General features: G+C 40.5%; 2 protein-coding genes across 3 annotated transcripts; one reads left to right on the top strand and one right to left on the bottom strand.

Annotated features, from left to right (window-relative positions):
- The first annotated feature begins 1,604 nt into the window (after window positions 1–1,604).
- On the top strand, window positions 1,605–13,386 carry abcb11a (ATP-binding cassette, sub-family B (MDR/TAP), member 11a). 2 transcript variants are annotated; one of them, XM_047600028.1, is made up of 29 exons: window positions 1,605–1,825; window positions 3,278–3,327; window positions 3,767–3,835; window positions 3,949–3,961; window positions 4,052–4,100; window positions 4,310–4,551; window positions 4,629–4,713; window positions 5,382–5,515; window positions 5,609–5,780; window positions 5,908–6,032; window positions 6,115–6,289; window positions 6,710–6,823; window positions 6,913–7,023; window positions 7,105–7,230; window positions 7,389–7,592; window positions 7,685–7,855; window positions 7,946–8,135; window positions 8,507–8,594; window positions 8,687–8,777; window positions 8,869–9,045; window positions 9,156–9,260; window positions 9,353–9,514; window positions 9,619–9,822; window positions 9,907–10,148; window positions 10,230–10,386; window positions 10,461–10,658; window positions 10,754–10,960; window positions 11,624–11,770; window positions 11,878–13,386. In XM_047600028.1, the coding sequence occupies exons 3-29, from the start codon at window positions 3,802–3,804 to the stop codon at window positions 12,076–12,078; spliced, it is 3,924 nt and encodes a 1,307-aa protein (XP_047455984.1). In that variant the 5' UTR covers window positions 1,605–1,825; window positions 3,278–3,327; window positions 3,767–3,801; the 3' UTR covers window positions 12,079–13,386. The 2 variants fall into 2 exon arrangements, with proteins under 2 accessions (XP_047455984.1, XP_047455983.1); XM_047600027.1 differs by having other exon boundaries at window positions 3,946–3,961.
- Window positions 13,387–14,613: 1,227 nt separating this feature from the next.
- LOC125018275 (glucose-6-phosphatase 2-like) lies at window positions 14,614–16,019 on the bottom strand. The gene is made up of 5 exons (XM_047602077.1): window positions 15,802–16,019; window positions 15,611–15,720; window positions 15,425–15,527; window positions 15,221–15,342; window positions 14,614–15,125 (listed from the first exon to the last, which is right to left on the bottom strand). The coding sequence occupies exons 1-5, from the start codon at window positions 16,017–16,019 to the stop codon at window positions 14,614–14,616; spliced, it is 1,065 nt and encodes a 354-aa protein (XP_047458033.1).
- Window positions 16,020–16,675: the final 656 nt, after the last annotated feature.

The following is a 16,675-nucleotide window of genomic DNA, read 5'->3' as shown; positions in this document are numbered from 1 at the left end:
TTTTGGAATGCTTCATTAATCTCCACCTTTCCGTGACTCTCCTCTCAGTAAACCACTTCAGTAGGTTCACACACACACACACACACACACACACACACACACACACACACACACACACACACACACACGACTCCTAAGATCTGCCAGAGATTTCTCAATGGTTTGGATTAAATCAGTCACCTTCCTTGGTTGATTTGCTCTTAACGTAGCAATTTCCCCAAGTACTTCAGTTATCTCCAGGACAAATGTATATTCATTTCCAAATCTATTTTCCAGTACAAAATAGAACATATCTTCTCGTCTACACTGTCCATTAGTTGCATTTTTATTTTTTATTTTTTTTTTAACTTCCACACAGCCACTGGGTTCTCCCTGCTCTTGCAAGCTCTCCCAGTCCCCTTTTCCTTCAATGAAAGCTTACTCTTCATCAATTTATTGTCCTTAACTCGGCCTTCCAGACCAGGTTTCTCCTTGCCTGGAATCCATAACTCCCAAGACACTAGGCTTTTAGTAGCTTCTTGGACCAGCTGTGTCAGAAAGGCCATTTGCACTTCATAGCCATCTTGATTTACAGCAGTGACTGGTATTACAACAGCATTATCACTTTTTCTGCCTCCCGCCTTGATGTTTCCAGCTCATCCCGCCCATAGCGTGACCATAATTTGGACTGAACCAGCCCCTTGACTTCATCCAATTGTGATTGACAGTCACAAATTGTTTTCCTCAGGTCAGCCTCCTGTTGCTTGTCAAGCTCTGTTTTTTTTTTACCCGTGTCCTCAAGATCTGCTATTAAACCATCATTTGCTTCTTGCTTCGAAGGTGAGCTTTTTTTGGAGTTCACGTTTAGCCATGCTTTGTGCATAATTTTATTCAAACTTAAAGAGAGCAGGGTAAAAATCAAACCAAACTCAAAGAACTAAAAAGACTCACTAAATAATTATCTAACATTTTCGTGTTGAGAACGGTTTCATTTAAAAAACAGTTTGAGCATCAGTGAGATAAAATAGTTCAATGTGCATTTAATGATGTCCCGGCACTTCTTACCTGCTGCTGTTGGCTAGGCTAGTTAGCTGGTGTCTTGTTGGTAGTTGGTAGCTGACTGCTAGCCTGCTGGTCGGTTTTTCAGTCTGACTAGTCTTCTAAATTAGTTTAGCCTCGGATCATGGCACAAGGTATTGTAACATCTTGTTCTGTGTATTAATGAATGATATTGTAGGCATCTCACTAGGTAAATACATAAATTTACAATATTTTTTTTTGAGGATATCCTATAATTTATGCCAATATTTATTTTCCTTGTACAGAAGCTCTCTTTTTTTTCTCATGAGATGCCACACAACCAGTACATGTAGCCAATACTCCAGGGCAAATACTTGCACATGATAATTGTGTAACTTAAACAACTTAAATTCACCTAGAAAACCAGTTCTCTACCAAACAAGCAAGAATATGTTGATTAGTGAGCTAAGGGGGTGGTTGGTGGATTTAGTTAGAAGCTACATTAAGTACACTGTTTGTGGTGTGTATGCTAAATTTATCCAAACACAGGATACACAGGATCAAGAGACAGTTAGAGACAATCCCCTCATAGAATATTTGGTTGAGCTAACAGCCTGTTGCACGCTTATTTCCTTCAGAGATACAGTGTAAGACTGGTGTATTCTCGGCAAGAGGAAATATAACTTTTTCTCAAGCTGTACTTTTTCCTTTTCAGTTTAATATATTTAAAAATACAGTGCACAATGGGAAGAAAGTCGACCTAACTCGTACAGAAAATTATGTCAATACGTCCTTCTTCCACCCGTAAAGGAGTTTTTTGATCACGGTAAGTAAACTCTCCACATCATAAGCATTTTTTTCAGTGACAAATTGTGTTCATTGTTTCAAAGGTTATGGTCCGAATGATTTCATATACTGAATTTGATGATTTCTTAATTTAATTTGAGGTAGATTGTGACCTCTATATGTTGTACGCACAGTTCGTAACTGTATTTTACAACCATAACCCTTACTGGATTGCTATCATGTCTGCTTTTCCCTCTCCGTATCATCCATAATTAGCTTTTTGGAGATTCTAAGCGTAGCTGATCAGAGCTCAGTGAAATTCATGTTACCATTCTTGTTGTTTGTATGTTTGTTTTTATCAGCGAGTCTTTGACTAAAACCTCTTTCCTCCGTCGGGTATTATCAGTCACCTGTGTTGTGAATAATAACTGGCTGTAAAGAAGGAGCAATCTCTGATACCTGGTGTTCCACCACTTACCCTAGCGGGCATTAACCCGACAAGGATCAGCGTGATGATTGACCACTCAGAAGGTCAACACAGGGAGACAGTTGAACGATAGACCTAAAGGAACTTATACAAATGTCTACATAGCAAGTTTGCTCTGTGACGTCAAGCTTAGTCCCGATGAAGATGTCAGTGTTAGCTTCACAAATGTTCTCTTTAATAACAAGTACTTTGGTTGTTTAGCCTTAATTGATGTGGGTACCGAGGCAGCTCTCGATCGCCCGTTTTAAACTAAATCTACTTATCTCAAGGATTTTTATTTGTAAGAATACATTGTTAGAAGCATAAAAATGTCACTGAGTGCCTCAAACAACAGTAATGTATCGAAGCCTGGTAGATACAAATCTGTGATAGAAACCAACCGTAGCACTTTTTAGAGTTTATCTAGAGTTTTTATCATAGTAGGTGTCCCACCAGTACCCCCTCCTTCCTTGCAGTATTATCAGTTTGTGTTGTGAATAGTAAGCAGCTGTAAAGACTGATATCAGGCTCTTCACTGCCTGTCCTGTCAAGTCATGTCCTGGGGGGCATTAACCTGCAAGCACATTCATGATAATTGTGTTTCCATTTACACCCTTTCCACACACTATTTATGATTACACGCATGACGTGAATTTACGACTGATGTAGATGAATTGTTAGCTGCACAAATGTTCTCTCTACTCAGAAATACCTTTTTTTTTTTTTTAATTAAGCCTTTATGAGTGCATTAAGATGATGCACTTGATAATATTCAGTTGCCTTATAGGTCAGATATATTATCACTTATGATAACAACTAAATTTCCACAATTCAATGAGCAACCATCTAATTGCAGTAGGCGCTATGTGCATTGGTTTAGTTGTTACATTTTGCCATACAAAAACAATATAGTTGAGTTCTTTGCTGACCCGACTCTTATCAGTCTTATTGGGTTGTAGATAATGAGTGAGGGGAGCCATAGGTTAACCTGAAAATAAAACAGGAATTTCTTCTCCTAATCCTCAGTGTTGTTGGTGGATCGTTTGAAGAAACCAGAGGTTCAGCCAGAAGTTAAGGTAATGTCCATTTAGGACTTGACTGAATTCACCCATTAATATCTGTCTTTTTTTTATTATTAATTATTTGTTTTTACAGCTAACTGAATGGAGTTCTCCATATCTGCTGATCTTTTTAGTAAAGGATTATTTTCTTCTTTAGGCCATGATCTACCGTTTACCTTAAAGGTAAACAGTTGTCCAACGTCGGTGTCACCCCTTGGGGGAATGTAGGACCTCTGGGCATAGAGTTTAAACAAAACCTGCTCTTTGTCTTAAGGCAACAAGACGTGAAGTAGTGCTGCAGTCGGACTTCAGGTCCTCACAAGGGGGGCATGTATAGGGGCAATATACACGATTTGTGATACGTACACTAGGTCAGAGCTTCCTCGCCTGTTGTCTGCTTCAGTAAAGTTACATTTGGTTAATTATATTTATTCTTATTCATTTTTTTTTTCAGTCACCAGGTACACACACCTGAATGAGTCGGGAAAAATGAAGGAATCATATGATCTCTCAACTCCTCCAGGCAAGTGAGAATGAGCAGTTTTTAAAGAAAAAGGAGACAAAATAATATTAGTTTTATTAATAAAAAGTCAAACTCTAAATATTTTTTTCCTCTTTTCGTTTTAATCCCAGCAGACAATAAGAATGGGTAAGTTTGCAATGAGAAGCTCCATATCTGTAACATCAAATTATATTTGCATTTTTTTTGTGTGTTATTTATGTACTACATGATTTACAGAGAGGGGAAGGAAAAACAAAAGGCAGAGACTGTCAAATACTCTGTGCTGGTAAATACCTTTTGATAATTCATTCCTTCCATTTCCACATCATTATTGTACAGTAGCTTTACAGGAGACTGTAAATTTTCTTTAATTTTGATTGATTGATCATCAAATGTCAAAAACGTTGAACAAATTCTAAAGTAATCCTGTATTACTAAGCAGCTACAGGGTTAAAAGATTTTTCATCAAAATCTACAAATCTCTTTTTTTTTCAGTATCGATTCGCCATCTGGCAAGACATTGTCATGATGGTGGTCGGTGGTTTCTGTGCCATGGTACACGGCGTGACTTCACCTGCCATGATTTTGGTGTTTGGCACGATGACAGACACTTTTGTTGCTCACGAGATTGAGATGCAAGAACTGAAAGACCCAAACAAGACTTGTCAGAACGATATAATCTACTGGACTAATGGCTCCATATTTGAATTAGCAGAAAACACTACAGTCGTCTGCGGGTGAGTCCGTAGTTTACTCTTGATTGTTGTTTAAATACGTTTTTGTGGTTGTTACAAGTTTTATATTTTCTCGACAGGACAGACATTGAGGCAACGTTGACCCAGTTTGCATGTGCCTATGCTGGAATTGGAGCCATAGTTATGTTGGCTGGCTATTGTCAGGTACTTTTATTTCCAAATTCAGCTTGAACTTAACCCTCAGGCAACCTTACCTTCAACCTAAATCACTTCGGCAAAAAAAAAAAAACAGTGAATATATGGCTTTGAATACACAGACACACACCTCATAATAGCCTCCTAAGCTCAATAACACAAGCACAAAAACGAATGAAATAACAAACATTTTATGCATAGGCCCCATAATGGGGAAATGGCTGATTCTAGTGTTGAGCACTAAAAATGACAAATTTGACCATTTTCTCATAAATTAAACCCTAATATTGGAGAATGAAAGATGTTATTGTGTCATGGCTGAGAGATCAAAAAATGTAGTTATAATGGAAGTCAATGGGACATTTTTGTCATTAGGTTACAAGGTTACACAAAAACTAATAATGCAATCAAGTCAAGTAATCAAACTGGCAATTAAAAGGTTAAAATTCCTCAAAATGATTGATTTTTTCGTAGTTTCGTAAAGTGCTGAAGTGATTTAAAAATCAGAAAGAATATTAACCCGTTGAGTTTCTATAGTAGTGTTTGGACATGGACATTTTTGTCCGCTAAGGTTACAAGAGGGTGAATGAGGGTTAAACCCCTCTTGAGTTGTTATCACGGTTCATAACGAAGTAGCAGGATATCTTCTCAAATAATAATTTCATATCAAAATGTAGATCTTCTTCTGGGTGTCAGCGGCTGCAAGACAAACTCTGCAAATCCGGAAAACTTATTTCCGGAAAATAATGCAAATGGAGATTGGATGGTTCGACTGCGTCTCTGTGGGTGAATTGAACGCGAGGATGTCTGAGTAAGTCGAAGCCGTCTGTCTGCAGATCAGATTGTCATCAGCAAACATTTTACACCGCTAACTTTACGCCTCATGTACTCTGTTCCCTTTCAGTGACATCAACAAGATTAACGCCGGCATTGCAGATCAGGTGTCAGTGTTTATTCAGAGGATCTCTACGTGCGTGTCTGGCTTCATGGTTGGATTCTTCAGCGGGTGGAAGCTGACTTTGGTGGTCATGTCAGTGAGCCCTCTGCTTTGTTTAGCTGCTGGACTGATGGCAAAGGTGGGAGTTCACAGACAATCACTAGTTCCCGCCAGATAACTAGATGTCTTCTGTTTGTGGTGCCTTATTTAAGGTAGATTAAATGTGTGATATGTTCCTTAATGTTTGTGTGTCTTTGTTTCTGAAGGTTGTTGCAGGCCTGGCAGGACGGGAGCTCAAATCCTACGCAAGTGCAGGAACAGTGGCTGATGAGGTCTTATCGTCCATCAGAACGGTAGCTGCATTTGGTGGGGAGGAAAAGGAAGCCGAAAGGTATTTTGTAACACTCACTTACTGAACGAGTATGCAGGCACTCTGTTATTTGAGCTGACTTTTCACTGTGACTCTCGGACAGGTATGACAGGAACCTTGAGGAAGCAGAGACTTGGGGAATAAAAAGAGGCGCAGTTGGTGGTGGGTTTCAGGGATTCTTGTGGTGCATCATTTTCCTCTGTTACTCCATGGCCTTTTATTACGGGTCGACGCTGGTCCTCAACACAAAGGAGCTGTCTCCTGGTGGTCTTATTCAGGTGTGTAAAATAAAAACACTTGCAGTGCCACTTAAAAGTATTTGTGGACATAAACCTCCTCCCAGCCATAGCACACGATTGACCAAAAGTTAGCAGGAATGATTAGTTGGCTGTACAAGGGGGTCAGTGAAAAGAAGGGTTCACATACTTCAGCAACTCAAATTATTAATTTTCTTCAATAACAATAATAAAAAAAATGGATATTTGAGATCTCAGGGACATAATATTTCTTTTTAATTTATTTGTATATATTTTTAGTGATTTGTCTACTTTTGAGTCATGTTTTGAGTAATTTTAGTGCAAAAGTTCTGAGGGGCTGAAATCCTTTTAAAAGGCACTGCAAAATGATTTTCAGTGCACATAATTATTTGAAAGACTGTCATCGTCAACTCACCCTGTGGTTGAAATGTTTGCTTTCAGGTTTTCTTTGGAGTGCTTCTTGGAGCTATAAACCTTGGTCAAGCCTCTACCTGCCTGGAGTCCTTTGCTTCTGGCCGTGCCGCGGCAAAGAACGTCTTTGATACAATCGACCGTGTAAAGTCTGAATTCAATGAACACTTCAAACTGGACTAAAAGAATAAAAAATCATTTTATAACCGAGGTCTTTGTTGTTGTGTTCACAGGAACCAGAAATTGATTGTTTCTCAGAAGAAGGCTACAAATTAGACAAAGTAAAAGGTGACATTGAGTTCCATAATGTTTCTTTCTACTACCCATCCCGGCCTGAAGTCAAGGTAACTCTTTTTACCTGGTTTGTCTGTTTCTCAGTTTTTAAAATCGAACTCACAAACAGCCACTTACTTTTACTTTTACAGGCTCTAGATAATCTGAGTATGCAAATCAAATCTGGTGAGACCACTGCTTTCGTGGGACCAAGCGGATCTGGAAAGAGCACCACAACCCAGCTCATTCAAAGGTTTTATGACCCACAGGAAGGAATGGTAACAGTCTTAACTACTTCACCAACAGCACAGGGCAGGGGTCTTCAGGGTCTTGTAATATGCGACCTTGTGATTGGCTCAGCAGCAATAGGGGCCAATTTGTGACCCCCGGCATAGGTTTGAAGATTTTATTGGAATGTCTTTGATGAAACTCACAGGTGACCTTGGATGGTCATGACATCCGCACGTTAAACATCCAGTGGCTCCGCTCTCTCATTGGCGTTGTGGAGCAGGAGCCAGTGCTGTTTTCCACAACCATCGCAGAGAACATCAAGTATGGCCGACCTGGAGTAACCATGCCAGAAATTATCCAGGCAACAAAAGAGGCTAACGCTTATAATTTTATTATGGCTCTGCCACAGGTACATGCAACAATCACCTCACTTGTATGTAATCTGAAAAAGAATGAGCAAAAAACAGATTTACTTCATATATATTTCCACTTAATCACCAGAAATTTGATACTCTGGTGGGCGATAGTGGAAGCCACATGAGTGGAGGGCAGAAACAGAGGATCGCTATTGCGCGAGCTCTCATTCGAAACCCAAAGATCCTGCTGCTGGATATGGCCACATCTGCTTTGGACAATGAGAGTGAAGCTATAGTCCAGGAAGCACTTGATAATGTGAGCCACTCTGTCTTCATGGTATATACACTACATGTAATACAATACACACCTTGACATCTTAACGTGCTTCTTTCTGCATTTCTGCAGGTACGCACCGGCAGGACAACAATTTCCGTAGCCCACCGTCTGTCCACCGTTAAAACTGCGGATGTGATCATTGGATTTGAACATGGGCAGGCTGTGGAAAGAGGAACACATAGTGAGCTACTAAAAAAGGAAGGCGTCTACTTCACTCTGGCCACTCTGCAGAGCCAAGCCCCATCCAACACACCTACTGGTAGGATTTGTGTAAAGTCATTATTACTTGAACTGTCAGTGATATAGTTTTAATCTTTTGGGTCTGTAACAATGGTACTCGCACTAGGGGGAGTGGGTTGCAATTAATGTATCATTGTAAGTGGCTGATAAAAAATGAAAGTATCACCTATGTCCTTGAGTTTTTGTACACCTACAAGTGATGCCTAGACGTGCAACGAATCCCAGTCAAATGAGGTTTTAGTCAGTTTACTGACTTGTAGAAAGACTACTCAGGACAATGCCATAAAATGCGTTTAAGTGGGCCTTTCCTATGCTTAGTAAAGTGCAGTGAAAGCTTCTATACTTGTATTAATACTGTCCATCAATGACGGTTATGTTCTTTTCTTCTAGATATGATCAGTGAAGCGCTTGAAGAGTTTGACCGAAAAGTTAGAAGTTTCAGTCGAGGAAGTCACGGAAGCGGCAAATTGAGTAGAAGGTGCGGTAGATCCTGCAAAGCATCTTCAACGTAATAACAGATAATTATATCGTGACCAACATAATCTGATATTCTCAATATGACACCTGCAGGAATTCTACTCGGCTTCGATCTCAGAGCCAAATGTCAGCTGATCTTGTGCTGGATGCGGTATCGAGCGGCTTCCACATGAACGGAAACAATGTACTTGGGATCTCTCTCATGCTGTGCAACTGTAATTACTAGGTATCCTGTGGCAATGAATAGTTCTAACATATAGCAACTCTCCTTACAGATGCATTTTGAGACTGATGAAGAGGATGCAGGCAACCATAAAAACCATTCGCCATTTTTACATGCACTGAAGTACAACAAGCCAGAGTGGCCATACTTGCTGCTGGGCTCAATGGGAGCTGTTATTAATGGCCTAATCACCCCCATGTACACTATCCTGATCACCGAGATTTTGGGGGTGAGACCTGTTTCCATAATTGCTGTACACGCTCTATTTGAAAAGCTGACTTGGTTTACTTCAGGTTGAATGATTTCTGTGCTTCTTATTCTTCCCTTTTGTTTTTGCAGGCTTTTTCCATTCCTGACTTGGATGAGCAGAGAGCGCAGATTAACAGGATATGTCTTCTGTTTTGCGTCTTGGCCTTTATTAGTCTCGTTTCACAGTTTGTGCAGGTTTGTGTCAGAAACGTTTGGATCTTATTTTCAACTTGATGTAGAATAGAGCAGAAAAACTCATGTAGATTGAGTCTGTAACTGTACTACAGGGATACGCTTTTGCTAAGTCTGGAGAGGTGCTTACCCGCCGGCTAAGGAAACTGGGCTTCCAGGCCATGTTGAAACAAGAGATTGGCTGGTTTGATGACCCTAATAACAGTCCTGGAACTCTGACCACCAGACTGGCCACAGATGCATCCATGATCCGGGATGTGAGTTACAATTCACTGGCCTGTATGCATATTTCACATATGAGCGTAGTTGTGTCATGGTAATTAAAATGTTGTTTTGCATTTCGCTGTAATAATTTTTGCAGGCAACAGGATCACAGATTGGAACAATCATTAACTCAATCACCAACATAGTGACCTCTTTCATCATTGCCTTCGTATTCAGTTGGAAGTTAGCATTTGTAATTGTGTGCTTCATGCCATTGCTTGGAATGGCTGGGCTGTTTCAAAGCAAAAAGCTGACGGGTTTTGCAAATCAAGATAAAAAGGCCATGGAAGACGCGGGCCAGGTAAGCCAATCTTCCATCAAAATATGTGGCTAGAATAGAAACATCAAAGGGGGACACGTATCAGAGGTAATCTTTCTCACACAGGTGTCGAGTGAGGCTTTTACCAACATCAGGACGATTGCGGGCTTGGCCAAAGAGAGCGTATTTGTGGAATCATATGAGCAGAAACTCCAGGCTCCGTATGAATCATCCAGGAAGAAAGCCAACATCTATGGGATATGTTTTGGTTTTTCCCAGTGTGTCATCTTTTTGGCATACGCTGCCTCATATAGATTTGCAGGCCACCTGATCAGTTTGCAGGAGATACATTACATGATGGCTATTAGGTTGGTAAAACTATTTATGACTTTATTTTGAATGGTGTGATTACCAAACACTGACACTGTTCTCATTTTCTGTTTTCCCAGAGTGATCATGGTTATAGTTATGAGTGGGCAGGCCATGGGTCGGGCTTCGTCCTACACTCCAGATTACGTCAAAGCCAAAATGGCTGCTTCTCATTTTTTTGAACTGCTGGACAGAGTGCCTAAAATCAGCCTAAGCCACGCTGTTGGTGAGAAGTGGGTGAGTTAAATGTCTGTACATTAAATCTGTTAGAATCATGGATGATATAATAATGTTTTGTCATCCAATCTTAGGAGAACTTCAAAGGGAAAGTAGAGTTCCTTAATTGCAAGTTTACCTATCCGACACGGCCAGACACCCAAGTACTGAATGGTCTGGCTGTGTGTGTGAATCCTGGTCAGACACTGGCATTTGTTGGCAGCAGTGGCTGTGGGAAAAGCACCAGTGTTCAACTGCTGGAAAGGTTTTATGACCCTGATGAGGGACAAGTGGTGTGTGTTTACTTTTCTCCATTCATCAGTTTTTTAATTATTCCACTATTTTCCAAAGCCATGCGCTTTGTAATTGTGTCATCTTTTATTTTCAGATGATTGATGGCCACCCATCTGATTCAGTCAATGTGCCCTTCCTGAGATCTCAGATCGGCATTGTGTCCCAGGAGCCAGTGCTGTTTGACTGCAGCATAGCAGAAAACATACAATACGGCGATAACACACGCTACATCAGCATGGAAGAGGTTGTTGAGGCGGCGAAGAAAGCCCATCTTCATGAATTTGTGATGATGCTTCCAGAGGTGAGCGGAAACACTAAGTCACACAGAACTTAGAAATCAAGCAAACAAGAACACTGAGCACATAAATCAATCTGAGAAACCAACTACAATCCTGACATAATTTAGCCTCAGTGAAAGACATATGGTTTACACCGTTAGGTTGAAAGCCAAGTTATTTGACAAACACAACCTGTTAAGCTAATGTGCTCTCACCTGCACACACCTAAGGCCCCTCAAGCGTGATTGCTGAACACCACTTTGACCACACGCGGAAACCAAATTCAATCTATGTGTACTACATCTAATATTAGTTTACTTACTGAACAGTTATTTTTATTCCTTTCAGAATAAAAATATAACTTTTTATAGTGTTCTCATAAGTTGCTTAGAAAATGTGACAGCTCCGTTTTTCCCAGCTCCCATAACAGTTACTAAATGGTTAAATTAAACCTAAGATGCCTGGAACAGAGAGTTTAACAGACATAAATTGTCTTATAAACCATAAATACCGTAATGAAATATAGCATGTCAGGTACCGCTACTGGAACACAAGAGGTTAGTAATCTAAACATTGGTAACAGTGGTAGAGGTGCTGTATTTTAATAAAATACTTATAGATCACAGGTGCTAAACTTGTGACCTATGGCTTTCCCCACTTCTCCAATGACTCTTACAAATTAATAGAAATACGAGACCCAGGTTGGTGCCCAGGGCTCCCAGCTGTCCAGAGGAGAGAAGCAACGCATTGCTATTGCGCGGGCCATTGTCAGGAACCCCAAGATTCTGCTATTAGATGAGGCTACATCTGCCCTGGACACTGAGAGTGAAAAGGTATGAAATAATACAGTCAATTTTTTCATGCTGTGTTTTAAAATAATCTCGCCATGCTTACATCGTGACACAGCGAGAGAACTTTACAGAGATCTGTTTTCCTGCAGATTGTCCAGTCCGCTCTGGATGAGGCACGAAAAGGGCGAACTTGCATTGTCATCGCTCACCGGCTGTCGACCATCCAGTCTGCTGATATCATAGCAGTGATGTTTAATGGAGCTATCATAGAACAAGGCACACATGATGAACTCATGCATAAGAAGGGCGCCTACTACAAACTGGTCACAACGGGGGCTCCTATTAGCTAGACTGCCTGTGTTAGTACAGTATTATACAGTATATTTGAATGAATGAATGAATGTAACATCATTTTGTGATATCATTGACCAAGCCTGTAAAGAATCAGATTTAATAATGAAATGATTTACTATTGAATATACAAAACTATGTGTATTTATTTGTCTACAATGCAGTTGCTTTTGTAAATGATGTGACCATGCTTGTACTGTTGGACTGTAATTGACTTATAATTTTGTTCAAAAATATCAATCAATTTTAGATATAATTCAGCAAAGGGTTTATTTTTCTAATCGTGTAAACCTTTTGAGCAAGAAACTAATGCTGTGCTAGCAACATTCAAAGCCAGATGGCACATATAGTTTGACAATAGACCCCTTCATGGCCACGTCACTGTGACGTCACGGTGTTAGCTGGAGGCAGTACAGAGGGAACCTTAAGGCAACACTATCACTTTCACTTTCAAAATGCCGTCTTGCTGTATTTTTTGCTGCTTAAACCGAAAAATCAAAAACACTAGCTTGAAGTTTTATCACATACCAGCCACTGCCAGTCGCAGACAACTTTGGTTTGACTTTGGCTTTAATTAAAAGAAAGGACTGGAGTGAGGCAATCAACAACAGGCAAACTTCCTATCAGGTCAGATTAATATGTAATGCATCCGTTTCAGCCTGGAAAGCATTATGGGTTAGACTAAATCGTGACTGAAATTGCGTTAAGTTAATTATTTTTTTGGGGGATTGTTGTTACACATTAATGCTAATGCTTACCGCGAGCTAACGCAACGTTAGCTGCATGTTTCAGCCGTGTCCGTAGAAGTTGCATTTACTACGTTACCCTCCACAGTGGTTCCACTTACTTCTTGTAATATCTTTATTTGGGAGGCTTCACTTGATGAAGACAGCCCAGACGTGGTCCCCTCTGTGCCCTCATTTGATCAAATTATCCATCCAGTGAGTGAGAGTGTAGGAGTTGGCGAATGTAGTCGCATCAGTCAACTTTTTAAAATACCACTCACGGTCTCGGAGAGACTTAAATATGCGTTTTCGTTGTCCATTCTTGCCAAAATAGTCTCTTGAAATATGCAATTTACAGCTATAGTGTTTGATGTTTTGCTTCCAGTTAAGCCCCGCCCCTCAACACACGTCACATTGTTTACAAACCGTGAAGGGGTCTATACTGTACACCTCTTAAGTCCACAAATCAACATCATGATTTTTCTCGAACAAATGATTCACCATGTGTACTGCTGGCTGCAATTCCCAAGTTAAACATCGAATGTGCACTGCTGTTGTGCTTGTCATAAATTGTAAAGAGCGGATTTGACTTTGTCTTTCTTTAATAAAAGCCAGTATTCATATTCAAAACAGTGGGCCGCCTGTATCAGGAATTAATGGACACCTTTCAGCCAATCAGAATCGAGAATTCAGACCATGGCGTCACTGGGCACCTCACGGCCAGCCAAAAGAAGACTACGATTTATCTTATACATTGTATAAATTTGAAGCATTTTTTTTTTTTTTTCTGAAACAAAAATAAAATGCTTACTCAAGCTTTTATAAATATTTAACTATGCTACAGCTGGACAAAGTGCAGGCTGCTAAGTGATTCTCTGTAGTTTCGCCCTCCATTCCAAGTCATAATAAATTACCCAGTTGTTTCCTCAAGCTCAGTTTTAGCGAGAAGCATGCGCACTTAGCACAGCTGCATCATTCGGCGCCGGGCCTCAGGTGCCAGTGGATGCTAAGCAACTGGAGACGGTGGGGAAAGACTGCTGGGGAATTTAACTAATCTGGTTGCATCAGAGGCTTTGTTCTACCTCATTACATTTTGCTCGATTAATATCTCAATTTGCTTGAAGGAACTAAGAGACCTGTAAGAGATTATGTAATGCACACAGAGCAGCGTAGACTCACATCTGCAGTTCAGGACAGAGTCAGCAGTGGCTCTTGTAAAATTAAAGAAATTATAGAAAAGTGGTATTGGCCCTATTTATCTCTTGGTATTTGTAATGTTGTTTTTACATTTATGTATGTGTTCAATGTTATATGTTATTGAAGTCATATCTTGTTTGCTCTCTTGTATCATGCCAGACTGGTGCAGAAAATAAGCACTGGAGAACTGGACTGATCCTGGTTTGGGCAATGTCAACTTTAAACAGTTCATTTATTTAGTGTAAATCACTCTAGCATTCAATGATTTTTGCAGTGGTCCGGCTTCAAAAATCTCTACAGCTTGAGTTTGGCCATTAAACTCTCAAAATGTCCTTTAGCAAGACACTAAACCCTAAATTGCTCCCAGTGTGAATTTCTGTGGGAATTGCAGAAACAACTGCAAACAACAACAATGAATGAACTGCAATTCAAGTTTCCAAAGAACAGTTTTAATGAGTAAACTACTGAGTTGGTATTTGACATATACAAATATACAGGAGGAAATAACAGAATCTCAAACATACATCACATTACATTACGGACTGTGTATGAGACTGTGTGTGTGAACATTAAATTCACACATTTGATGTCCTTTAATCGAAAGGAAACAGTCTAATCCAGCTTCCTCTCCTCATCTCTCATCAGCAAATGGACGCAGTAAGGAATGACGGCAACCACACCGAGAGGTATTGAAGCACTTTTACAAAACGACAGCACGCAGAACAGAACTTCGCTGTCGGTGGGCATTTTAATTAAGTCGTACAGCTGCAAAAATGCGAGAGTCGCGGTCACGCACGTGACTTTAAATATGCTTTTGGAGCCGTTCTTCCCTTTACAGCTCTGAACGAACATCTCAGAGTTCACGGCCAGGCCCAGGCCAAACAGGGCTCCCAGGTTTCTCACCAGACCTGCAAAAGGTGTGGTGTCGAGATGGATCCATTCTGGGCTGGCACACCACTCCTTGGCTTTAGCGACTGACCACAGAGGATCGCAGTCCATCAGTACGAGAAGGAAAAAAAAGCAGACAGGAAAAGAGAAAAGAAAAATGTTGGCCTGCAGGTACACTTTCAGGCTTGCATTGTAGACAGACGGGATGTGGTCAAACGCCTCAGCAACTAGCACGCCTACACATTGTACAAAAACAGGGTATTCAAGTTAACACGGAGCACAACAGCATGTAAAATATATGTTGGATCTGTGATAGAAGAGAGGAACACACCAGCGAAAAGACCGAGGATAACTTGATGTGGGAAGTGTGTGGCAATAAAAACCCTGGAGACGCAAACGCTTAACTGAATGGCCCAAAAAGCAGCCCACAAGCAAAACCTCAGGAGGCGAAGCCTGCAGGAATACAAATATTTAGATTAGTAACGAGAAAACCGCTTGTGGTGTTGTCAAGGCACGTCACACTTTAACTCTTCACCTATGAACGTTAGAGACGTTGGAGTGCTTGGTAGAGTCCAGAGCAGAAGTAATCATCACGTACCACACACACGAGGAGCCCATGGCGTGACCGGACGGACTACCTGCGCACAGAACCATCAAACACTGTGTTAGCACTGCATGGTTTGCTTTTAATGACATCAGCTTCAATTTCACACATACTAACCTGGCCCTGTTTCACATGTTATGGGAAACTGGTCCAAATGTGGTGCTGAGTCGTTGTGGTAGAAGTGAGTTTCTTGCACCCACCAGTAAGGTCGCTGCCCAAACAGTATCCTGAAAAAGAAGTTGTAATTAAAGTCACACAAACACGTACACAAAAAGAAAAGTTCAAATGTATCTGCTGAATTGACTCACCATTTGAAAATGAGATTGAACCAGTCTCCAATAACAGCTGCCCATATCATCTTGGTGCCAACATTATGGCTGAGATGGAACCAGAGAGGGAAATAAACAGAGAAAATATTACGTGGGTCACCCACTGTTGACATGAAGTTAAGGAAGTCGTGGCATCCCCTGTAGTTGCTCTGCAGGTGCTGTATGATTGCCACACCAAAGCTATAGAAATAATCCATCAGAACCCCTTTTTGTGTCCACAGCTGCAACTACTTCTTAAGCAACCATCAAAGCATCATGAAGCCCGTCCTTACCTCAGACCACTTTATATCTTGGTCTGGCATCATAAATCATTCAACGAAGCCATGGAAACAACTTCAAAATCTTCTGTTTGGACCCATAAGGAATAAAATAATGTGTTCCCTAGTACATGAGAGCTCAGCAGTTTAAGACATGTTACAAAAACTGTTTACACCCTGACTGTGTAGCCATTAGATGTTTCACAGACCATTGCTTTTACAATTGTTAAATATTAGCCATTATACACACAAAAAGGGACAGTGCCCTGAGTAACCTCTTGGGTTTTTTCAGCCTCATTAATATACTCATTCTCAGTGAACATAGCAACAAAATGGTCTTCCCACAATGCTGTGATGAAAAACACAGCCCATCTGGCATCCACCGCAGAGTTTATTGAGTGCATCTGACAACATTTCTTCCCATTTTAAAAACGACTGTGACCTTCTAATTTGACAACTTATATATACAGTATAGTCGATATGATTTTTTTACACAGTGTTTGGCCAGGATGCTGCTGAGCAGTGCATTTCAGATCCATTTGAACTTCCCCTAAGTGACCACAAGGTGGGGTAAAGTGTCTACAAAAAACTATAAA

This window comes from Mugil cephalus, chromosome 12, assembly GCF_022458985.1.
Source record: "Mugil cephalus isolate CIBA_MC_2020 chromosome 12, CIBA_Mcephalus_1.1, whole genome shotgun sequence".
Classification (NCBI taxonomy): Eukaryota; Metazoa; Chordata; class Actinopteri; order Mugiliformes; family Mugilidae; genus Mugil; species Mugil cephalus.
This window is presented reverse-complemented; position numbering and strand designations above follow the sequence as displayed.